The sequence below is a fragment of the Notamacropus eugenii genome, chromosome 1 (genome assembly GCF_028372415.1).
Source record: "Notamacropus eugenii isolate mMacEug1 chromosome 1, mMacEug1.pri_v2, whole genome shotgun sequence".
NCBI classification, from domain to species: Eukaryota; Metazoa; Chordata; class Mammalia; order Diprotodontia; family Macropodidae; genus Notamacropus; species Notamacropus eugenii.
The window spans coordinates 12,386,078-12,407,923 of record NC_092872.1 but is presented as its reverse complement, the minus strand read 5'-3'; the positions used below and the strand labels follow the sequence as shown (position 1 = coordinate 12,407,923).

At 40.1% G+C, this 21,846-nt stretch overlaps 1 protein-coding gene and 1 pseudogene across 1 annotated transcript; one reads left to right on the top strand and one right to left on the bottom strand.

Annotated features, from left to right (window-relative positions):
* The first annotated feature begins 4,856 nt into the window (after window positions 1–4,856).
* LOC140533699 (RING finger and CHY zinc finger domain-containing protein 1 pseudogene) lies at window positions 4,857–5,846 on the top strand (annotated as a pseudogene).
* Window positions 5,847–12,907: 7,061 nt separating this feature from the next.
* Window positions 12,908–18,499, bottom strand: LOC140533672 (uncharacterized). The gene is made up of 4 exons (XM_072653702.1): window positions 18,268–18,499; window positions 16,681–16,776; window positions 15,215–15,298; window positions 12,908–13,859 (listed from the first exon to the last, which is right to left on the bottom strand). The coding sequence occupies exons 1-4, from the start codon at window positions 18,451–18,453 to the stop codon at window positions 13,257–13,259; spliced, it is 969 nt and encodes a 322-aa protein (XP_072509803.1). The 5' UTR covers window positions 18,454–18,499; the 3' UTR covers window positions 12,908–13,256.
* Between the last annotated feature and the right edge of the window lie 3,347 nt (window positions 18,500–21,846).

Here is a 21,846-nt window from a genome sequence, read left to right as displayed (position 1 = left end):
GAGTTCAAATCTTACCTTACACACTTGACACTCACTAGCTGTGTGACCTTGGGCAAGTCACTTAACCCCAATTGCCTCATCCTGGGTCATCTCTAGTCATCCTAATGAATATCTGGTCACTGGATTCAGATGGATCTGGAGGAGAAGTGAGGCTGGTGACCTGCACAGCCCTTCCTCACTCAAAACAAAGTCAAGTGCAAGTCATGTCATTATTTCTCTGCTGGCATGGTCTTCTTCTGCAACAAAGGATGAAAACACACATTGGAGCAATGATACCCTAAGAACCTTGAGGGGGAGATGTAGCAGGCCTGGCTCTGGAATATTGAACCAGAGTGTATTTCCTACCTGTTAGAGTTCAAAGGAGTTAAACCAAGAAAGCAGGCAAAGAACATAACTGGGTATCTAGCTGTTAGTGCCATTTCTAGGTACTAGCTATTCTGGCTGCCCAGAAGATTGGTATAATATCAAAACATGTGTCTCCAAGGCACTTGCATTATATGTCATCACAAATGTCATCACAGCCCTAGCAGAAGCAGACTCCCCAGTCTGTTCATTCCATGTGGTGAGTATTAGAGATATTTTGTGCATCTGCCAGACCCTTGTTACAGTTTTCCCTTCAATATTTTCTAAAAAATCACCCTCTTTTCTCCACTTAAGATACTTTTCAATGTTGCAAGGTTTCAGTTAGATTTTAATTTAACTGTCCCATTATATCCCCAGAGTTTAGCTTAGTGACAGGCACAATGTAAGTATTTAATACATGCTTGTTGATTTGAGATTAGAAAGTCTAATTCCACTGTGTTGTAATATTATACTCCATGGTGTGGGGAAACCTATTGTCATCTATAACTGTTGCTAGTATTTTAAATGGTATTTTATTCCAACTTAATTCTAATTATCTATCTCTCTCCTTAATTACCATCATTTTAACACCATGCAATAATAGATAATTAAGCTGCAATCATTTTCAAAACCCTTTATCTTATGAGGAATCTTGGAAAAGTCTAATTTACTGAAATTGGATGAAAGGTTTTGTTTTTCTCTTCATATTTCATGTTTCTCTACATTTTCATTTCCTTCTTTGTATTTTTGTAGCAATTCTGTATGTTGTTGTTTTGATCCTGTTTTGTTATCCAGGTCATGTGTCTTCCTACATTTATTTGAATTTTTAATAATCATAATTCCTTGTGGCATGGTAACATTCCATTGCTTCCCTATACCACAGTTTGTTTAACAGTCACTCACTCATTTCACACATGATTTTTTTCTAACCTTTTGCTATTAAAAATTGTGTTTCTATGAGTATTTTTCATAAAGTTCTTTTCTTATTATCAAAATCTTCCCTGCAGAATACACTCAATGGTAGGATCATTGAATCAAAGGCCAGTAGCAATTTTTTACCTTCCACAATTTTATATATTTTCCCACCACTGTTGGATTAATTCCAAGTGCACCATCAGTGGTTTAGTGTGCCTGCTTTTTCCACATCTCTGCCAACAATGAATTTTTCTACGATGGCCCATTTGATCAGGATGAGTTGACACCTCTGAGTTGTTTTCATTTGTATTTCTCTGATGATGATCAATTTCAAGTTCTTTTAAAATGCTTTTTTGATCATTTGCATTTCTCTTTGGTTTATATCATTTGACAACTTACATGCTAGGGAATGACTCTTAATCAAAAAGACCTGTGTCAGTTCATTAGAGGTATATGACTTTTATCAAAGATGTTTAATGCAATGATTTCTACCCAGTCTATATCTATTTTTCTTAGTCCCTCTGCATTTGCTTTATTTACGCAAAAGCTTTTAATTTAAAAAATTTTTTATATAATGAAAGCATTGTGTTTACTTGATAGAATAAATTTAAAAAAGGAGATAACTACAACCTGTTCTAAACCAATTTTTATGAGGGAAACCACACACATTTACGCATATTCTGTTTTTGCTACATATATAGTGTAAAGTACTGGCTTAAACCTACTCTCTGACAAAGTTTTCCAGTTTTTCTAGCACCTCTTGTTGAATAAGGAATTCTTTACCCAGTAATTTGAGCCTTTAGATTTATTTAAGAGTATTGTTCATTACATGTTTTTCTTTAGGAGTATCATTTGCCTAATCAATTCCATTGGTCTACTTTTCTATTTTTCATCTAACCCAAAGAATTCTGGTAGTTTTTCTTTATAATATAATTTAGGATTTAGCAATACCAACCACTCTTCATTTCTATTTTTCCTGCTATTTGCCAAGGTATTGTTGATCTTTTATTCCTTCAGGTTAATTTTCTGATTACTTTAATTCTATAAAGTATTTCTTTGCTAATTTAATTCACAAAACATTAATATGTAGATCAATTTGGTATTAATATAGGTAGTATTTTTCATAACTTATTGTCATGGTTTAGTTATGATATTGTCATGGTTCAGATTTCATTTCTTCATTTGTCTAGGTCTTCCTTTATTTCTATGAAAATTATTTTTTCATTTTAATTATATTATTCCTCTTGTCTGTTTTGGTAGGTGTGTCTGTGGATGTTATTGGTCTCTTATTTCTATCTTCCTGCTTTTATTAATAATGTGCAGAAATGATGATGATTTGAGGGCTGGTTTGTATCTTGTTACTTGCTTAAATAATTAATTGCCTTGATTTCTTTTTTGTTGATTATTTTGAAGCAAACCATCAAATCATATTAAAATGGAAACACTTTTGCCTCCTTTTTGGCCAGTGTTTATTTCCTTAATTTCTTTTTTCATGTCTAATTGTTTATTAGAGCTTATCTAATTGCTATTGAATTAAATGTTAGCTTGGCATAGAGGGTGGAAAACTGGCTTTGGAGCCAGGAAGACTTAGGTTTAAATCTTGAAGAGAAAGTAGTGACCTGCATTGGCAAGGGGAGTGTGGGAATTCTCTATACCAAATTAAGTCATATGGCAAGTTCCTGTTCCTTTTGTTATTGCCATATTAGCTATATGTTCTAGTAACATTTAAAATAAGAAAGTGACAATGGGCATCATTGCTTTACTTTTGAGCTTACTGGGGAAGCTTCCAGCATTTTTCCTTTACAAAGAATGTTACCTCTTGATTTTAGATGAGTGATTGTCAGCATATTAAGGAATGGTATTTCATTCCTATGCTTTTTAATGGCTTTTTAAAAAAATACAAATGAGTGTTTTATTTTTAACAAAGCCTTTTTTCCAGTGTTTATTGATATAATAATGTTGTTTTGTTATAAAATGTTATTGGCTATGGCAGTTATTTTCCTAATGTTGAACCATCATTTCATTACTTGTGTAGACTGCTTTCTTTGCAAGGGAGAGTATAAATACCCTTAGATTTATAATCTTTTCTTAGCCCAGGAAAAGATGGAATTGTTGTGCAGTCTATTTTGTAGAAGGTAAAACTTATGCCATCCTAGGAAGTTGTTAAACTAATACTATGAAGAGGGCAGAGGGAGAATGGCAGCAGCTACACAGTAGCAATTAAGACTCTAAGCATTGAAGTGACTAGAGCCTTTCTTCCTTCCTCACTGATGTGCTTATTAGGATGATATTTCAAATAAAGCTACTGAACTATACCTACCCTGTGCTGCTGCCAGAACAATGGTTAATTTACTCCTTTCTCTGTAGAAGGAATCCATTTAGGACAACTCATTTGTTTTATTATTGCCTAGATGTAGTCGTTCTTGTTCAAGCATTTCTCTGCTTTTCTAAATTTGTTTACTCGTTCTTTTTGTAATTCTTTTCAAGATGAAAGTTAGGCAATTAGAAATGTATCATGAATTAAGATCTTTGCTGTATAGAGATCATGAGTAAGAGGGAAAGCAAGTAGATAGTTGACTATACACAGTTGAACTGTGTTGCTTCATTTCTAGCTCGGAGCTCTTTGGATAGCCTGGGAATGATGGTATTTATAAATTCTATTAATGATCTGTATTTTTAACCTTTCTATCTTTACAGACATAAGAAGCAACATAGAACCAGTGTCTTTGTCATAGGCTAACCCCCTCATGAGCTAATACTCTTATGAATTAATTTTGTTATCTCCAAGTAGACAAGTCACTCTGCACAAGTAACCTTTTGTTTTTCTCCCCTCTCTACAAAAGAGGTTGGGAGGGGGTGTAGAGGTGAAGACTTCCAAGGAAGATCATGCTGTGAGTCAGCCCCATTTAGTGGTGCTGGAGAGAAGCCGTTTCACCCAAGGGAGTGGGAGAAAGTCCTTCTCAGCCACCTCTTGGGTTATAACTAGTTATAATGAATAATTTATTGATATTATATTCTTTTGACTAGCATGTGATTCAATATTTAAAAAATCTGTATATGTTAGTGATATTGGTGTCTAGTTCTTTTTTTTCTATTATATTCCTCTCTGGTTTGGAAAGCAGAATCATGTTTATCTAAAACAAAGAGTTTGGTATTTTTAAAAAAATTCTTGTTTTTTACATGTTAGATAAATTCATTTGCACATTTATTTGGATCTGGAAGGCTTTTTTTTTTTTAAATCATGTGAATTCTTTTATGATTTACTTAATTTTGCTTCCTGAGATTAAATTATCATTAGTTTATCTCTTTCCTATTTTGTTCTTTTGGGGAGTTTATTTTTTTAGGGTCATGTATTTCCTTTAAAAGTTTAGTTTTATTGCCTTAAAATCAGCTACAGTAAATTTCTTATCATTTTATCTATTTCCCTTAGAGCCAGCTAAGTGGTACAGTGGATTGAGAACTCAATTTGGAGTCAGGAAGACCCGAATTCAAGTGTGATCTCAGACAGACTGCTTACTGCCTGTGTGACCCTGGCCAAGTCACTTAACCTCTGCTATCTCAATTTCCTCAACTGTAAAATGGGGATAAGAAGGGGAAGTCCGGCTGTTCGGGGAGGGATCAGTGCCCAGCGGCCCCTCGGCCAGGTGCGATCGAGCTTCTACAGCCCGGGCGATCTGTGGCTCCAGCTCCGGCTCCAGCGCGGACTCGGATCTGCGGCTGGGCTGGAGGAGGAGTAGGGGATGGCGTTGGCAGAGGTGGCCGTGGACAGCGAAGAGGCGGCGGCAGAGGGGGACGAGCGCGCCGGGGCTGCCAACACTACCGGCACAGGTAAACTTTACATCTGCCACTTATGCCAAGATGACAAAGGTCGTCCTCTGGATCGGTTTAAAGTGAAAGTGTATTGTGTGCAGTGTGGGGCAAGTTCGGAGCGCTCAACACACTTGTGAAGAACGTAGCGCTGGGTCTGGAGGGTATTATTGCGACATATGCCAAACACTAGAAGCAGTGCCATGGGGAGAAGTGTGGAGTTTGTAGGATTGGTCCGAAGGAAGAACGTTTTCACTGTTTGGAATGTAACCTCTGCTTATCCTTGAGTCTCCAAGGTCATCACAAGTGCATTGAGAAGGTCTCCAGGCAGAATTGTCCCATATGTTTAGAGGACATTCATACGTCCCCTGTAGTTGTCCATGTCTTGCCCTGTGGCCATCTTCTACACAGAGCATGTTATGAAGAAATGTTAAAAGGAGGCTCCAGGTGTCCATTAGGTATGCGCTCTGCTCTAGATCTGACTCCTTACTGGCGCCCGTTGGATGATGAAGTAGCACGAACTCCAATGGCAAGAGAATATCAGAATATGACTGTGGAAATTCCCTGCAGCGATCGCAGTGCCCGCTCCACGGTCCAGTTCTACGTATTAGGAATGAAGTGTAAGAGCTGTGAGTCCTGTAATACTGCCCAAGTTGGAAGGTGCGGAATTCTTCTGGAGCACCAGTGAGCAGCCTCTCTAAACCGCATAGAAAGGGCTGCTCCTCAAGACTCACCATTGTTTCTGAAATAAGAGACATTCCTTTGTGTCCTGTTGCCATGCTATCACAAACATTAGTGTGAGGTTTGTGGTCATGTCACAACATAACCTCCCACTCTGGGGACTTGGTGATCAGGCTCTCAATATGGTTGTCCTCATTTTTATTATTGTGCAAAAACTGGAGCTCTTCCACTGAGTGGGAATTCCTTCAAGGTTACTTAGGACCCAGATGACATTCTGCTTTGACATTCATGTTCATTAGAATGTATAATTTCATTGCATTTCCTCTTAAGCAAAGCTATGCATTCAGAATCTATAAATAATTCTTAATAGAACTGTGCTTAACATTAAAATTATCTTAAGGGCTGTATTGTAAGACTAGGGTTTATCTTTTTGTCTAAATAAACTTTAGGATTTTATAAAGCAGCCCCTTTTGAATGCTATAAATGTGTGTTTTAGAGTAACATCAAATAAAAAATTCTTGGCATTTAAGAAAAAAAGAATAATAGTACCCACCTCCCAGGGCTATTGTGAAGATCAAATGAAATAATTATTATAAAGTGCTTAGCATGGTACCTGCTATATAATAGGCATTCAATCAATTCTTGTTTCCTTCCTTCCTTTTACATTACACTTAATTTTATCTTTAAAAATTTTTCTTTTCTTTTAAAAATCACATTAGCTATTGCTTTATGAGTTTTATTGGTCATTTAAAAATAAACAGCACTTAAAAAAGAGATTGGGACTTTTGCTCTCCCCCCCCCCCCCCCCCACAGTCTGGGTCTGGTTGGAAGACAGTTGATTTTCAGGGAAATGCAAAGGATGTTTGTCTCTTCTGAGGAGGAAGACAAACCACAGGGTGGCACCATAAGCCTTGACTGTGTAAAACCTGATGGCAGAGAGATGTCTTACCAGAATGTCAGAGTGTAGCTGGGAGGGAAGCTGCAGGAGGGATTATGAATTTCTCTGAATGATTGATGGGAATCTAGTGTCTCTTTACGGGTACCTGGGAGTTCTTTGAATCTTCTGCATTTTTTTGTGGAGTGAAATAAAAGCAATCTTCATGTGTTACCTTCAGTATTCATACAGCGCTGAGGACTGAACATTCACATTTATGAAAATTAGTTGCAAATGTATTTGCAGATTTTCCAGAATAAACTCTGGGTAATGATGGAGTATATGAACCAAAGAAAATAATAATCATTTCAGTCAGTCCCTGAGATCGATCCAGTATGTCTGACTGAGGATTTGGGGGTTCCCGGGATCTAAGGTATGTTAAGTTTTATTGATACCTCTTGTTTTTACAGTGTTGTTGTCTGGATATATGTCTCTCTCTCTCTCTCTCTCTCTCTCTCTCTCTGTCTCTCTGTCTCTCTCTCTCTCTGTCTCTCTCTCTGTCTCTCTCTCTCTCTGTCTCTCTCTCTCTCTCTCTCTCTCTCTCTCTCTCTTTCTCCCTCTCCCTCTCTCCCAGCACATTCTCCTTTGAGACAAAGTAAAGTAGCTAAGTAAAACTACCTGATATGGAGAAACTTCAGAAGCCTTTCCAGTGAGATCGGGGTAAAGCAAGTATATCCATCATCACCATTATTGTTTTATATAGCTCCCTAAAAGTTAGCTATTCAGTAAGGCAACAATAAGAAACTGAAAAAATATATGTTGAGAAAAAGAAACATTTTCACTATTTGTATATACTTCGATGGTTTACTTAGAGAATTGATTAAAATTAATTGAACCAATGGATAAGCTACAAAATATAAAATCACAAAACCCCCAAAGTTATTAGCCTTTCAGTATGTTACCAAAACACCCAGCAGGAAGAAATAGAAATTACATTGAAAATAACTGCACATATATAAAATATCGGGAGATTCACCTATCAAGCCACACTCAAGATTTAAATTGTAATTTTTGTTATTCCTTAGAGTAACAGGAGAGGATGAGATCTTAGCTTCAAGTGAAGGACTTTGACCTGGTCAAGAGAAAGGCTACTTCTTCATCTGAGACCAGATAGAGATAGAGTCAGTGGATTAAGATGTCTGAAAGATGTAAAATGAGGAAGGGGAGAAGGGCCTTGGAAAATGGTTTCCATTTTTTCCAGTGAAGTATGAGGCAAGGATCTCTGCAGAGAAACCATAGGAGGACAGGAAGAAACAGAAAAGAATAAGGGAAATCTGGATCCACATCCTGCCTGATCCTTAGTAGATACATATGTGATATGATTAAATTATGTAACCCATCTGAAACTCAGTTTTCTCCTTTGTAAAATGCACATAAGAATGTAGGTATGATACCAGATGTCACTGTAGAGAACAAGGGGAACTATACTTTTCCCTCTCAACCAAATCAGGGATGGAGCTGAAACTCTCATAGATTACTGAGACCCATAGACAACTGGGTCTTCTTGTAGGAGAGACTTTCCCTTGTAATCTCTCCAGTTCTCCTTATGCTTTTTGGTTAAAAAGAGCAGATTTAAAACTTTGGGATCTACACCCTCAGCAGCATCATGACTCCAATCATCTCATTCTTTCAAATGAAATATAAGTGAGGGTCTAATTAAAGTTTATTTCTTTCCTTAGGTTTTTAAAATTTTAGGCCTAAATACTAAAACTTAAATATATAATGCAAAAAAATATTATAAACTTAAATTTTAAAAAATATAAAATTAAAAAACCATGTCAAGTGCACAGAAGAACATGAGAGGATTCAAAATATTATTATATTATTCAATATATTCAAAGTTCAAAGTTCTTTTTCTCTTTAAATTGTTCTTATATAGATTGTTTTCCTGGTTTGGGTCATTTCACAATGCATTACTTCATGTACTTCTTCTTAGGTTTCTCTGAAATGATTCTTTCTATTATTCCTTATGGTCCCATAGTTTTCCATCACATTCATATACCACATGGTTGTAACGGAATACTGTAGTGTATGTGCTATGGTACATGCATATCATATGATACAGTATATATGTTTTGTGTACTATGGTATATGAGTAGAAGCAGTTCCTTTCTGCTCATATGCCATAATGTGTCCAGCCTTTCCCCAACTCATTTGTTTCTAGTTCTTAGCTACAACAAAAAGATTTATTTAAATACTTTGGTATATTTGGCCCCTTTCTCTCTTTCTTTAATCTCCTTGGGGAATAGGCCTACAAGTGGCATCACTGGGTCAAAGAATTATTGTTCAGTCGTTTTTCAGTCATGTCCAGCACTTTGTGACCCCATCTGGGGTTTTCTTGGCAAGGATACTAGTTTGCTATTTCCTTCTTCAGTTCATTTTACTGATGAGGAACTGTGTGGGATGGTGAGACCCCTACTGAAATGGACTACTTGGAGTCATCTCAAGATAAAAAACAGAAAGTTCTCTTTTCAGTTCTGGTGAGAAGTGGGCATCACCTTCACTAGTCAGTCTAGAGAAGGGAGGCACAGTACAGAAGCAGAACATGGTTATACAGCTAAAAACCACAAACCCACCCCTCTTACCAATTTAGTCAAGAGCCTGAGCAAGCACTTTATTTTCAGAAATTTGCCCCAGACACAAAGAATTGAGGAAGAACCTGAATAAACATCTCCCCTATTTGGCAAAAGGTAGGAAATGGGTTAAACAAATCTGGGGAGAGGGGCGACAGGTGGTTTCACAACTTCAAGTTTCCCCATATCATATGATTTCTGAGAAATTGAAACTCACGTCTAGAGTCTGATCTACTTCAGATTTAAGTTCTTGAGAAGTTTTCACTAGCCATCACTGAGGCAAAGGTGGTTAAGTAACACAGCTAGTAAGTGCCTGAGGCCACATTTGCACTAAAAAAGATGAGTCTTCCTACTTCCAGGACGAGTACTTTATCCATTGTGCCATCTAGCTGCCTGGCTCAGAGGATATATACTGTTTAATGACTTTAGAGGCATAGTTCCAAATTTCTTTCCAGAATGAATGTCTGGAGCATGCTACAACTCTGCCTATAATATACTAATGTGCCCATCTTCCCACAACCACTCCAACATTTGTCACTTTCTATTTTAGACAACTTTGCCAATTTGATAGTTATAAAGTGGAACCTCAGAGTTGTTTTAATGTGCAGTTTTCTAATTATTAGTGACTTGCAATATTTTTTTATATGACCATTGATCATTTGGAAGTCTTACTTTGAAAATTGTCTTTTCCTAACCTTTGACCATATATCTACTGAGATCATCACTTGCTATGGTTACGGCATAGCTTACTGAGAGGAGCAAGTCTTATGCCTGGCCAGCAGGCTGCTCGTCCTCCTGTGGAACTCGCGAGTAAGAGAATGAGGCGGGAGAGCGGGTCAGTGAAGCAACTCCGATTTATTCAAGCAAGCACTCTGAATATATAGTCTTTGCCAGCTAGCCCAGTGAACCATGGTAACACACCTAAACAAACCCGAAACTATAGAAATGAACACAAGCTGGAACTATAGTGACAACAACAAACCAGGGGTGGGGCGGTCCCTTCTAGTGCCATCTTGTTCACCCTTCCCTGCACCGGACTCAGTTTACCTGATGTCCATCAGCGTGGCGTCCCAGATGGTGTGGCGGTCAGTGCCCCTAAAAATCACTTTCATTTCTGAATATATTCCTTCTTCCTCCCCTATCAGTTTAATTATCCCTTGCAATAATGAATAGAAGAGATAGTTTAGCTAAGCCAACAAACACGTTAGTAGATTCCTGCTGTGTATGTAACATTTCACATCCTTTCCATAGTCCCCCACCTCTTCAAAGAAGGGGAGGAGATATGTTTTCCAGTTTTTCTCCAGGACCAATCATGCTCATTATAATTACGTAGCGTTCACTTTCTTTTTCTTCTTCTTTTTGTTCTTTCCATTTACGCTATTGTGGTCATTATGTATATTGTTTTCTTGGTTCTGCTTACTTCACTCTGCATCAATTCATGTAAGTTTTTCATGCTTTTTTGAATACTTCATATTCATCGCTTTTTACAGGTCAACAATATTCCATTATCTTTAGATGTTGTTGTTTGGTTGTTTCAGACTCTTTGTGACCGCATTCGAGGTTTTCTTGGCAAAGATACTGCAGTAGTTTGCCTTTTCCTTCTCCAGATCGTTTTTACAGATGAGGAACTGAGGCAAACAAGATTAAGTGACTTTCCCAGGGCCACACAGCTAGTCCATATCTGAGATCATATTTGAACTCAGGAAGATGAATCTTTCTGACTTCAGGCCACTGTGCCACCTACCTGCCTAAGTTTGTTTCACCATTCCCCAATGGATGGGCATCTACTTGATTTGCTGTTCTTTGATAACCTGATAAGAATATTTTGATGTATATGAGACTTTTCTTTCTAACATTGACATCCTTTGTGGTATATACCCCAGAAGTGGGGTCATTGGGTCAAAGTTCATGGACATCTTAGTCACTTCATTAGCATAATTACAAATTGTGTTTCAGAATGGTTGGCCCAATTCACAATTTCACCAATAGCATATTAGCGTACCTGGCTTTCCACAGTCCCTCTAGCATTGACTATTACTGTCTTATGTCATATTTTTCCAGTTTTCTTGGGGTGAACCATGGGGTTGCTTTTGATTTGCATTTCTATTATATTAATGATATCCAGCAATCTTTTGTATGTCCATTAGTAGTTGTAGTTCTTCTTTTGAGAATTATTTCTTCATATACTTTGATTACTTATGCACTGAGGAATGACTCCTTGTCTTAAAAATTTCTATCAATTCCCTATATATCAGATGACAATTGACCATAAGATCATAGATGTAGGGCTGGAAGGGACCTCAGAAGCCACCTAGTCCAATTCCCTCCTCTGACATATGGGAAAACTGAAGCCCTTGACTATTAAGTGACTTGATTAAGGTTACACAAGTGAGTGTCAGGGACTGGATTTAACCCCAGTTCCCTGAATCTAGAGTCATCGTTCTTTCCAATACACTACACTGCTTCCCTAGTGATCTTTCCCCAATTCTCCTCCTTTTTGACTTCTCTGCAGAATTTGACATTGTGACAACCCTCCTCTTAGAGACTCTCTCCTCTCTATTTTCATGACATGCATCTCTCTGGCTTCTTCTCCTGCCTGCCTAACTGCTCCATCTGAGCTGGATCATCATACATCCTGCCCTGTAGATATGGATGTCCCTCAAGGCTATGTCCTGGGTTCTTCATTATTTCTCTTAAGAGTATTGCCATCTTTCTAGTCACTCTGATTTGAAAGCTTGGATTCTTCCTCTGCCTTCTGCTATGTAACCAGTCAGTTGTCATCTCTTGTCGATCGCATCTCTCATATCTACATCTTTCTCCGAAGTCATGTGTTCTAGCCTGGACTTCTGGAATAACCTCTGAATGAGTTTTTCTGACTCTCCAATCCATCCTCCATCGTCCTTTTAAGTGTCTACAACATGCCAGGCACAATGCTAGGCATTAGGGAGAGCAAGACAAAACCTTAGATAGGCTCTATCCTCAAGGACCTTACATTTCATTCAGGGAGATAATTCATGTGTAAACATGGAAAAGTATACTGAGAGATAAAATGAGAAGGGTCTTCAATCCAGGACAAAGGCTTTGGGTTTACATAGCCTTGTCAATAGAGGTGTTTGAGCAGGGAAAGGACACGTCAGATCTTTATGTTCACAGGTTTTTATCTGGAAGAGAATTTAGAGATAAACTTTCTGATTTTTCGAAGAAAACGTAGGCTTTAGAAAACTAAGGGCTCAAAGGTTAATTGACTTGCCTAAGGTTATAGAAGGGCAGAGTTAGGATTAGAATCCAGATCTTTTGATTTCAAGTCCAATCCCATTGTTTCTATGGTGCAGCAGTGGATTGAATGCTGGGCGTGGAGTCTGGAAGCAAGTGTTTAAATCCAGCTTCAGAGATGTAACTAGATGTGCCACCCTAGACAAGTCACTTAACCTCTGTTTGCTTCAGTTTCCCGAGCTGTAAAATGGGGATAATAACGGCACTTACCTCCCAGGATTGTTGAAGGATGAAATCAGCTAACTTTTGTAAAGTGCCTGACATATAGTAAGTGCTACGCTTATTTCTTCCCTCTCTCCTTCCCTCCTTCCACTTTAGGGAAATTGTTTTGTGTGGGTAGTTAGGATAGATTGGACACAGGAGGAGACAGGAGACAAGAAGATCAGAAGGTTAGAGAGCATTGGAAGGATCACTGCTCTCCCCAAGCCTTTATTTGATGGCTGTCTGCTTGGGACACTGCATTAAAGGTTTGACAGTCCCTGCCCTTTGTCAGTCCACAGTCTAGTCTCTTCTTTGGATTCTTGGACGTCTCATTGCATTTGGTCCCTACTTATACATGGGATCTGTGGGTTCAAATCTTAGAATTCTTTGAAGAAGTGAGTTTGATGGGTGTGGGCTAAGGAAGGAACTCTAGGCAGGAGACAAAATCTAAATGGGGAGCTTAGCCAAAGAGGAACCTAGGTTAAAAGTCAAGCCCAGGAAAATCAGGGCCAGGTTGTGGTCAAGGGGAGTCAAGGTATGTCCAAGTCAGGCTGATCGGGGCTAGGCTGATTGGGGCCTGGAAGATTGGGACCAGGCAGATTGGGACCAGGCTGATTGGGGCCAGGCAGATTGGGGCCAGGCTGATTGGGGCCTGGAAGATTGGGACCAGGCAGATTGGGACCAGGCAGATTGGGGCCTGGAAGATTGGGACCAGGCAGATTGGGGCCAGGCTGATTGGGGCCAGGCTGATTGGGGCCAGGCTGATTGGGGCCAGGCTGAGGACGGCGGAAGGGGGGGAAGGGCTGAGGACGTGGACGGGGGAAGGGTCTAGGACGAGGGAAGAAGGGTCCAGGACGAGGGAAGGGGCCAGGACGAGGGAAGGGTCTGACGGGCGGACCACCGGGGAAGGGGAAGCGCCTAGTAGGCTCTTCTAAAGGAAGACTTTGTCTGACTGGAAAGATATCTATTGGTTCCCTCTCTAGCTCACGTCGCCCCCTCCTTCGTCTTCCATTGGGAGGACCTCGAGGGCCGCGGGGGCCACGGGGACCACGGCCACCACCTCGACCACCGCGACCGCCTCGGAGATGGACCGGTAATGGATCAGCATCTGACACTTCCTGGGCTTGAGCCTCCTGTGGAAGAAAGAAGTACACAGTCAGTGGCTGTGTCTTCATGAGGGTGGGAGACCTCCCAGGTAGGCAAGTATGCAGGACTATTAGGATGTCTTGGAGACCTTGCTGGAATTCCTGAGGAGTATCAGTGTATGACTGGAGCTAGGCCTACTATCCCGAGTGTCCAGGGCTCTCCTTACTCATGGGCAGAACAAGTAAGCTACCTAGACCAAGGAGGTATAATTTCAGGAAGGCTTTCCCCCAAAGAATCCCCCCTTAAAAATTCCTCTGCTCTGAGAGGTCTTGGGATCCTTTCAGGGACACATTCTTCACCCTCCAGCAGGAGCTCAGGTTAGCAAGGCCAATGACCAGGAGAGGAAGCCAAAAGCCCCAAATGAGCAGCTTGGAGACTGATGAAGGCTGCCCACAGACTCTTTTCTGAGAGTAGGGTTGTAATATGCTTTGAAATGCTTGTTGAATGAATGATAGGGTTAGGGGAAGGAGTGAGACTGTGGGACTTGCTGTCAAGGGAGAGGGGTCCTAGGAAGTAGTGAAAATGACCCTGAAAGAGTAGATTGGGGTATGTACTCCAAGTCCTTCAGGCAAAGTCTCAGCGTGGTAGCCCATAGCCAGGAAGGACCTTAGGGACCACCTGAGGCAGAACCAACCTAGGACAGTCAAGAAGAGGGGAGGAGTTTCCAGTTGTCAGGAAGAAGCCCTCTGATCACCTAAGGATGAGGAGAAACCTTGAGTACCTTCAAGTGAACAATGAATTTCACTGACTGTTATATGCCAAGAAGGTCCAAAATATAGCTTTCTTTCCTCCCCAGAAAGGGACTTGATCATATGACAATGGATGGGAACTGGCAGAAGAATAAGAGAATAAGTTAGGGGCTGGGTCTTTTGGTTAACTTGCCTGTCTTTTTTTGTCCTAGCCTTGCCTTGAGTGGGAAGGCCTGGCCTTAAGCTCAGGCAGAACAGGTGGACACTTATGAGATAGAATTTCCAAAGGTCCCATCAACTTACAGAATCTCTTCTCTTGTGCTCACCAAGGTCAGATGATTCTCCCCCATCCTCCACCCCTGCTTTTTTTTTTTTTCTGTAGTGAAAATTCATTAGAGAGAATCTCAGCGTTGGAAGCTGATTCCTGGAATCTTTGACCCATTGCTTCTATTTCTAGACCCCTGAGGCCAAGGGCAAGGAGCTTGATCTCTTTGGTGCTTGGTAGGACTTGGTAGGGAGTAGTGGTAACATATCCTAGGAAGTTAGAGCTGCACACTCTTCCCTAAGACTCTTTGGTGACTGAAGGTGAAAGGGTAGAGGTCAGGACCACACTTTTCCTTTCTATCCCAAAGCATGTGGTTGTAAAAACTCACCTGTGCAACCACAGTGTCACAAGAGATTAGAACCACCGGGGAATGTCGCTCAGAGGAAATCTCTCCTGAGCAGTCTCTCACCAGCTATAAAGACAGAGCACAAAAAGGTGATACTTGAGGCATCAGTGGCTCTGTTCCCTCAGGAGTCAGATGCTCTTGACTTGTGCTGCCTGGCCTGCTTGGGAATATCCTTAGGCCAAATCACTGCTTGGGTTGTAAGATTTTCTCAGATGTGAAACCCAGGAAGACTTATCAGAAGTGCCTCAGACACTAATGAGCTGTGTGATCCTGGGCAAGTCACTTAGCCATTTAGCCTCAGGTCTCTTCATCTGAAAAATGGGAATAATGAGAGCATCTACCTTCCAGGGTTTCTGTAAGGATACGGTGATGTAATATTTTATAGCACTGTGTAAAGCTTAAAGCATCACAACCCTGGAACATAGATAGTACAGTATTAGCATCTCATTATACTTAGTAGGCGCCTAACAAATGTTGATTGATTGAGTGATTGAAGCAGAGTACCCCGTAATAATTTATTTAGCCATTATGTCCTGAGTTATTTTATTTATTATACGTAGTTATCATTTTACATTATATTCTGAGTTATTCTATTTAGGAGTTATATTCTGTTTTTCTCATCCTCTTGATCAGATCTTAACTCATGTGACTGATCTCTCCCTGCACAACAAGCTGAGCCAAAAACCAAATGTCACGCTTGTGCTGTAGTTGGGCACAAGAGGGCAGTGTAGGAAATGTAGTCTTGGAGTCAGAAGACCCTGCAGAGTTCACACCCTATCTGTGATATTTATAAGTTATGTGACTTTGGGTAAGTTATTTCTCCTCTGTGGCCCTTAGTTTCCTCATCTGTAAAATGGAAAGAATTTTTTAATGGAGACAATCATGTTTGCGCCACCTTCCTCATAGGCTTGTTGGGAAGAAATTGCTAAATGATTGTGAATTATTGCTACTATAGTAATAGCCTGCTTGGTTTCTAACCATATGATGGACAATAACCATGGTCTTGATAGTAAACTGCCCTCTGGCCCTGAGTCCTGGCATTCTCATCAGTCAGATTACATTTTCATGAGTTTCTGTTGAGGTTATAAGAGCAAGAACCCTGAGATGGAAGGCAAGGCGGAGGTTTCCCTTGGTAAATTGCCTTCAAAATCAACTCACTTTAGAAAACAGGATGTGAAAAGACAGTGTGTATCAGATCCTGTCATGGGCAGCATATTGTTAGCAGCCTGACTGCCTGACAGCATTCTCTTCCCTTCCCAAAGCAGAAGGATTAGTAAAGTACCTTGTTATCTGCTCAAGCCTAGACAGATCTTTGGGCTTGAGGTTAGCAGCCTATTTGCAAGGCTGGGTAAAAAGTTGCTCCTGAATCCTTGAGTGTTGACATTGTTTTTATTTGTGGGCTGGGGGTAATATGGTGGGGTATCCCAGGCTGAGTAAGGAGTACTTACCCCACCTTCTTTGAATTCACACTGGTCAGGGTTCTGGTTCTCTGACTTCAGGCACTTGGTTTCCTGGATGGTGAAACTCCGGATCTGTCTGTCACCCTGGGAAGGAAACAAGTGAAGGAAGCATGAAGGGCAGGGGTGAGAGGAGGGAGGATTGTCCTGGGCAATGTGACATAGACAAAGTCTGTCTTTGAAGACGCCCCTAGGATGCAGATTTTTGCCCTTTTTTTTTTGCCCTCCCCCAGCTTCCAGGACCCAGTATTCTCCTATTGAGAGGTAGTGTGATGCAAGAGATTTTAGAGTAAGAAGAGCTGGGTTTCAAATCCAGTTTTTCCACTTAATTTTTGTGTGTCGTTGCACCCACTGTTCAGGCTTCTCTGCTCCTCCATCAAAGCCATTCATCCTCTAACAGTCCCCTGCTAGAAAAGATGAAAACCCTTCCATTCCTTCTCTCCAATGGGGCAACAGGTACAATTGAGGTAATATGTGACATAGGTGTGTTTCAGTAGGAGCCCTCTGGGGACCCCATCTCCACTAAGAAGAATGATTCAAATGGAAATTGCAGATATCACAGGAAGTTGGTGGGGAACATTTGGGGGGCAGGGAATTTTGATATCCCATATGAGCAGCCATTTGCTCTGCCTCTGGGGAGGACCTATTCCTGTGGGCAGTGGTAGTCCAGGAATACTCCATTTCCCCAGCATTAATTAGACTATCTTGCTTTCCCAAGCTAGAATGAGCTCTTTACCTTGCACAGTAATCCTTGCTCTCTCTTTTGCACATACTCCGCACCTTGCCACCCGCCATTCCCTTTGAAAAGTAGATTCCTCACCCTATTCCCCAGTCCTGTGACCTTAAATGAAATCATGTTTCTCCTCTCCTTCAAAGCACAACTCCAAGAAATTCAGGGAAACATAAGGATAATTGTTTGATGAATAAAATGAGCAGGTCCAGGAGAACAGTATCCACAATGATAATAATTTTGAATTGAAAATAGTCACAAAGTGAAGCATGATACAGTACAACAGTGATGGCCAATCCTGGCCTTGGAAAGGGCATGAGGAAATGCATTTCTCTCCTTTCGCTGCAGAGGTATGGACACAGAGTTCTGCATACAGCAGCAGACAGGGCTGCCAGCAATTGGTTTTGCTTAACTGTTAAGGCAAGGGTCAGTGGGTGGAGAGGGATGAGGGAAATATTTTGGGGAATTAGTCTAATATAAAACCAAAGCTATCAACAAACAAGCAACAACCACCATAGCTTAGGATTTGCCTCTCTCAGGAGGCTTTTCTAGGGAAGTCCAGAACTACCTTAATCTGCCTAAGGTTCTCAGCCGTGTGTGTGTGTGTGTGTGTGTGTGTGTGTGTGTGTGTGTGTGTGTGACTTGCAGCTGTTCCAATGACCGTAACTACTCCTAAGTGAACCTCCCTCAAAGACACCCAGAGGATGCTCAGTCATGGCTTAGTAATGAAGTTAAACCCTAGGGATGGACCTTAATCCTCCCCTCATGAAAACATGCACCTTTGCTTGGAGTCTATAACCTAAAGTTCTGTGCTTGGGAAGAGGGAGACAAATGGGGAGGGGACTCACCTGGTGAGGGAAAGGTTTGGCTTGAAGGAGCCCATAGATGAAATTATCGTTGGACTCTCTGTTGTAGGTAGCTAGTAACAGGGATAAAGCCTCTTGGTTGCTCAGTCTCTTTGTTCGATGAGCAGAAAGTGTTGCAATGGTCATGGCCACACATAGCAGCAGAAGGCTTCTCCCCAGGGTCCCCATCTTTTCTTGCCTTGGCTGGGGATCCACATCTATCCCTCCCTCCAAGATGTTCTTTTAAAGCCCCTGAAGAGTAGAGGGGGGCAGGCTAGATGTTTTAATCTGTGACTTCTTTCTCCATAACACATTGCCTAATCTCTTGGCCAAGAGGAAGGAGGTACGTTTTGCGAAAATCTCAGTGGCTCAAGCCCTCTCACCTTCATGGAGTCCCAGGGGCTGCAGAGAGGTTGAGAAAGGGGCAGAAAAGTTTATTTATCCTCTCTGGCTGGAAGCTGAGCAAAGACTTGAAATCTGAGGAGATAATGCTATGTTTCAGAGAGTCCCCAAGCAATGAAGTCTGCCATAGTTTTAGAATCTACAGGTTATCCTAGAATCAGGAGGATCACTGGGGATCCAACTTGTACGTGTGAATGTACTCGGTGGGATGTCACCTTGAAGGTCATTTTGAAGATCTCTGGCTTCTCTTCTTCTCACCAAGATGTTCAACAAACTGACTTTTCTCTCTCCACATAATTGGGGGGCAAGGGTCATATCATATGGACCAAAAGCATGGAGCTTGAAGTCAGGAAACGCCTGTGGGTTGTTTTCCTGGTTCTGCCACTGACTATCTGACATTCACTCCCATTCTCTGGGCACCTTTCCTGGTCAAATAGAGATAATACTCTACAGCATGGTACCCAATATTTTTTGTTCTTCGAACACCTTCCAAAAGCAACAACAATGTGTTGTGAACCTTCAGGGTAATTTAGTATACTAATAATGTTCTTTTAGATTTATCCATTAAGTGCTTCTAATAATTGCAATAATAACTTTTGCCCCTTAAAGCTCCAAATTAAAATTTATATTATACAAGTATACTTATAAAATGTGAAGTTTTGTTCTTTGATGTTTATGACAATTTTAAACATAAAGTTATAAAACTCTAATTATACAATAATTTTGAATATCTGAGAGGGATCATTCTGTAAGATTTTACAGTAATCCAGCAAAATCTCAAATGCTTCCTGTTTTTTGCAATATTTCATACTGAATTTCTTTATCATGCAGCATTTGTCAAACATAAGTAGCAGTTTTAATGAAATGAATTACAGGTTGGAGGATATTTAACAGAATGTAGCAGTGATATATACATTTACTTTTGATGTTGGGCTGGTTCATTTAAACAGAGGCGGTTTGCACTGTGTGCTCTATCCCAGACAAATACAATTTTAAATTTGATGTCTGTATTTTGATTGCCAGCAAGAATAAAATGAAAATGCTTTCTCTTATCAATTGTTCATCCTTCATTTTTTAAGGAAGACCAGTGACATGAAGAGGGGGATGTCTTGACTTACAGATGAATTGGATTTGAGTGAGGTAGAGCTGCACAAAATCACTCTCACAAGTCAGGACCCCAAAATATATGGTAGATAATGGTAGGGGAATTTTACAAACTCTCTTGATGGACATTCATTTTTCATTTTTAAGTAAGAAAAGTTAAATCTGTCATTTTTGAATGTCCACAATCCTTCGATATGTCAATTATGTTTTCTCTTTTCATCCTTTGTCAATTCATCAACCAGAGATATAAAAGGCATATGAAGTAGTTTTACGAATACAATTTAGTTTATTGGAAATTTCAAGAAAATATTCATTGAAAGTCAGTTCTAAGGTTTTGAGATGATCATTTACATCTTTCTTCACAGTTGGATGCAAATATAGTTCATTTTCTAATAAGAAATTATGAAAAATCTCCAATAAATTTTGGAACGTTCCAGGACTATTCTCAGTTTTGCAGTGCCAAATTTTAGTTTCTTAACCATACTTTATGCTTTGTCTTGAACAGCCAATATGTTTTCATTTGTACCTGGTAATGATGTGTTGAGTCTTAATTTTTGAAAAGATGTCTGCTAAACATAATAATCTTAGCAGCCACATCATATCATTTGCACATTCACTTAGGTGAAAAGGTCAGGGAAGAAGACAGTGAACTCTTCTCTTAATAGTAATAGTTGCCGCAGGAAAGCCACTAAAGGAAGCATGCTTGTTGCCCATCTTTCTGCATAAAATAGTAAGTAATCAAGAGTAAGGCCTTTGTTTTGAAAAAAATGAACTCTTTTGACAGTATCACATGATGTGCCTTTAAATTGTTGTGGCATGGTTGTGATGCCCAAAGTCGTACGTGTGTGCTGTGGTGTGTCCATGCTGTATCAATACAATTATTGCAAATGTGTTTTTCCCTAAGCAACTTTGTTAAAAACCGACAGACGTTAGGACCCTTTCCTGAAGATAAATATTGATGTTGCCAATGTACTTGAACTCTGGAAGATATAGTTACCTAATTAAATAATGAAAATGAACAGTTTTTATGCTATAAAATATTTATATTTTATTGTTTAATTAAAATTTTGTTGTTTAACTGAAAGTTTTACTAGGAACCTGGTGGCACAGTGGATAGGGTGTTGGGACTGGAATCAGGAAAACTTGAGTTCAAATACTTCCTAGCTATGTGATCCTGACCATTTGCTCACTGAACCCTTGTTTGTCTCAGTTTCCTCAACTGTAAAATGGGGATAATAATAGTACCTACCTCATTGGGTTGTTGTGAAGATCAAAGGAAATCACATTTGTAAAAATGTTCAGCACAGTGCCCAGCACACAGAAGATGCTATGCAAAAGCTTGTTCCCTTTCCTCCCTTTCCCCCTCTTCCCTTCCCTACTGGCTAATTCAATCACTGTGTTAAATTAAAAGTGTACCTAAAGTTAAATTGCATAGATTGCTTTAGTTTTTTTAAACAATGTTTATGAATAAGCTAACCTTTGTAAAAAAAAAAATAATCTCTCCAGAAGTGAATTTCTTCTCTTCTACCACAGCCACACTGGCTACTCTCAAAGAATGTTTTTGTACTCATTGGATGACCAGTGTTGGCAACCAGTTTATTTGAAAACATGCTAGATAGGAGAATAGTAACACAAGGGCAGGATAAGTCTAAATGGAAAATAGTCCTAATACTTTAATGAGAGGCAACGTAAGGTTTGCTTTTATGGAACATTTGTGATGGTCCATGATGATTTTAAGATAACTTATAATGCACGTCAGGCGGCTAGGTGGTGCTGGTCTTGAAGTTAGAAAGACTCTTGTTCCTGGATTCAAATCTGGCCTCAGACACTTACTAGCTGTGTGATCCTGGGCAAGTCACTTAACCCTTTTTGCCTCAGTTTCTTCATCTGTAAAAGAAGCTGGAGAAGGAAATGAAAAATCGCTCCAGTATCTTTGCCTACGAAACCCCAAATGGGGTCATGAAAAGTCAGACACAACTGAACAACAGTAATGTAATGTTCAGTGAGCATGGTTTTTAGGTAGCCTGACGTTACAAGAATGAAAACATTCATAACATCTTGATAACGTATTGCCCA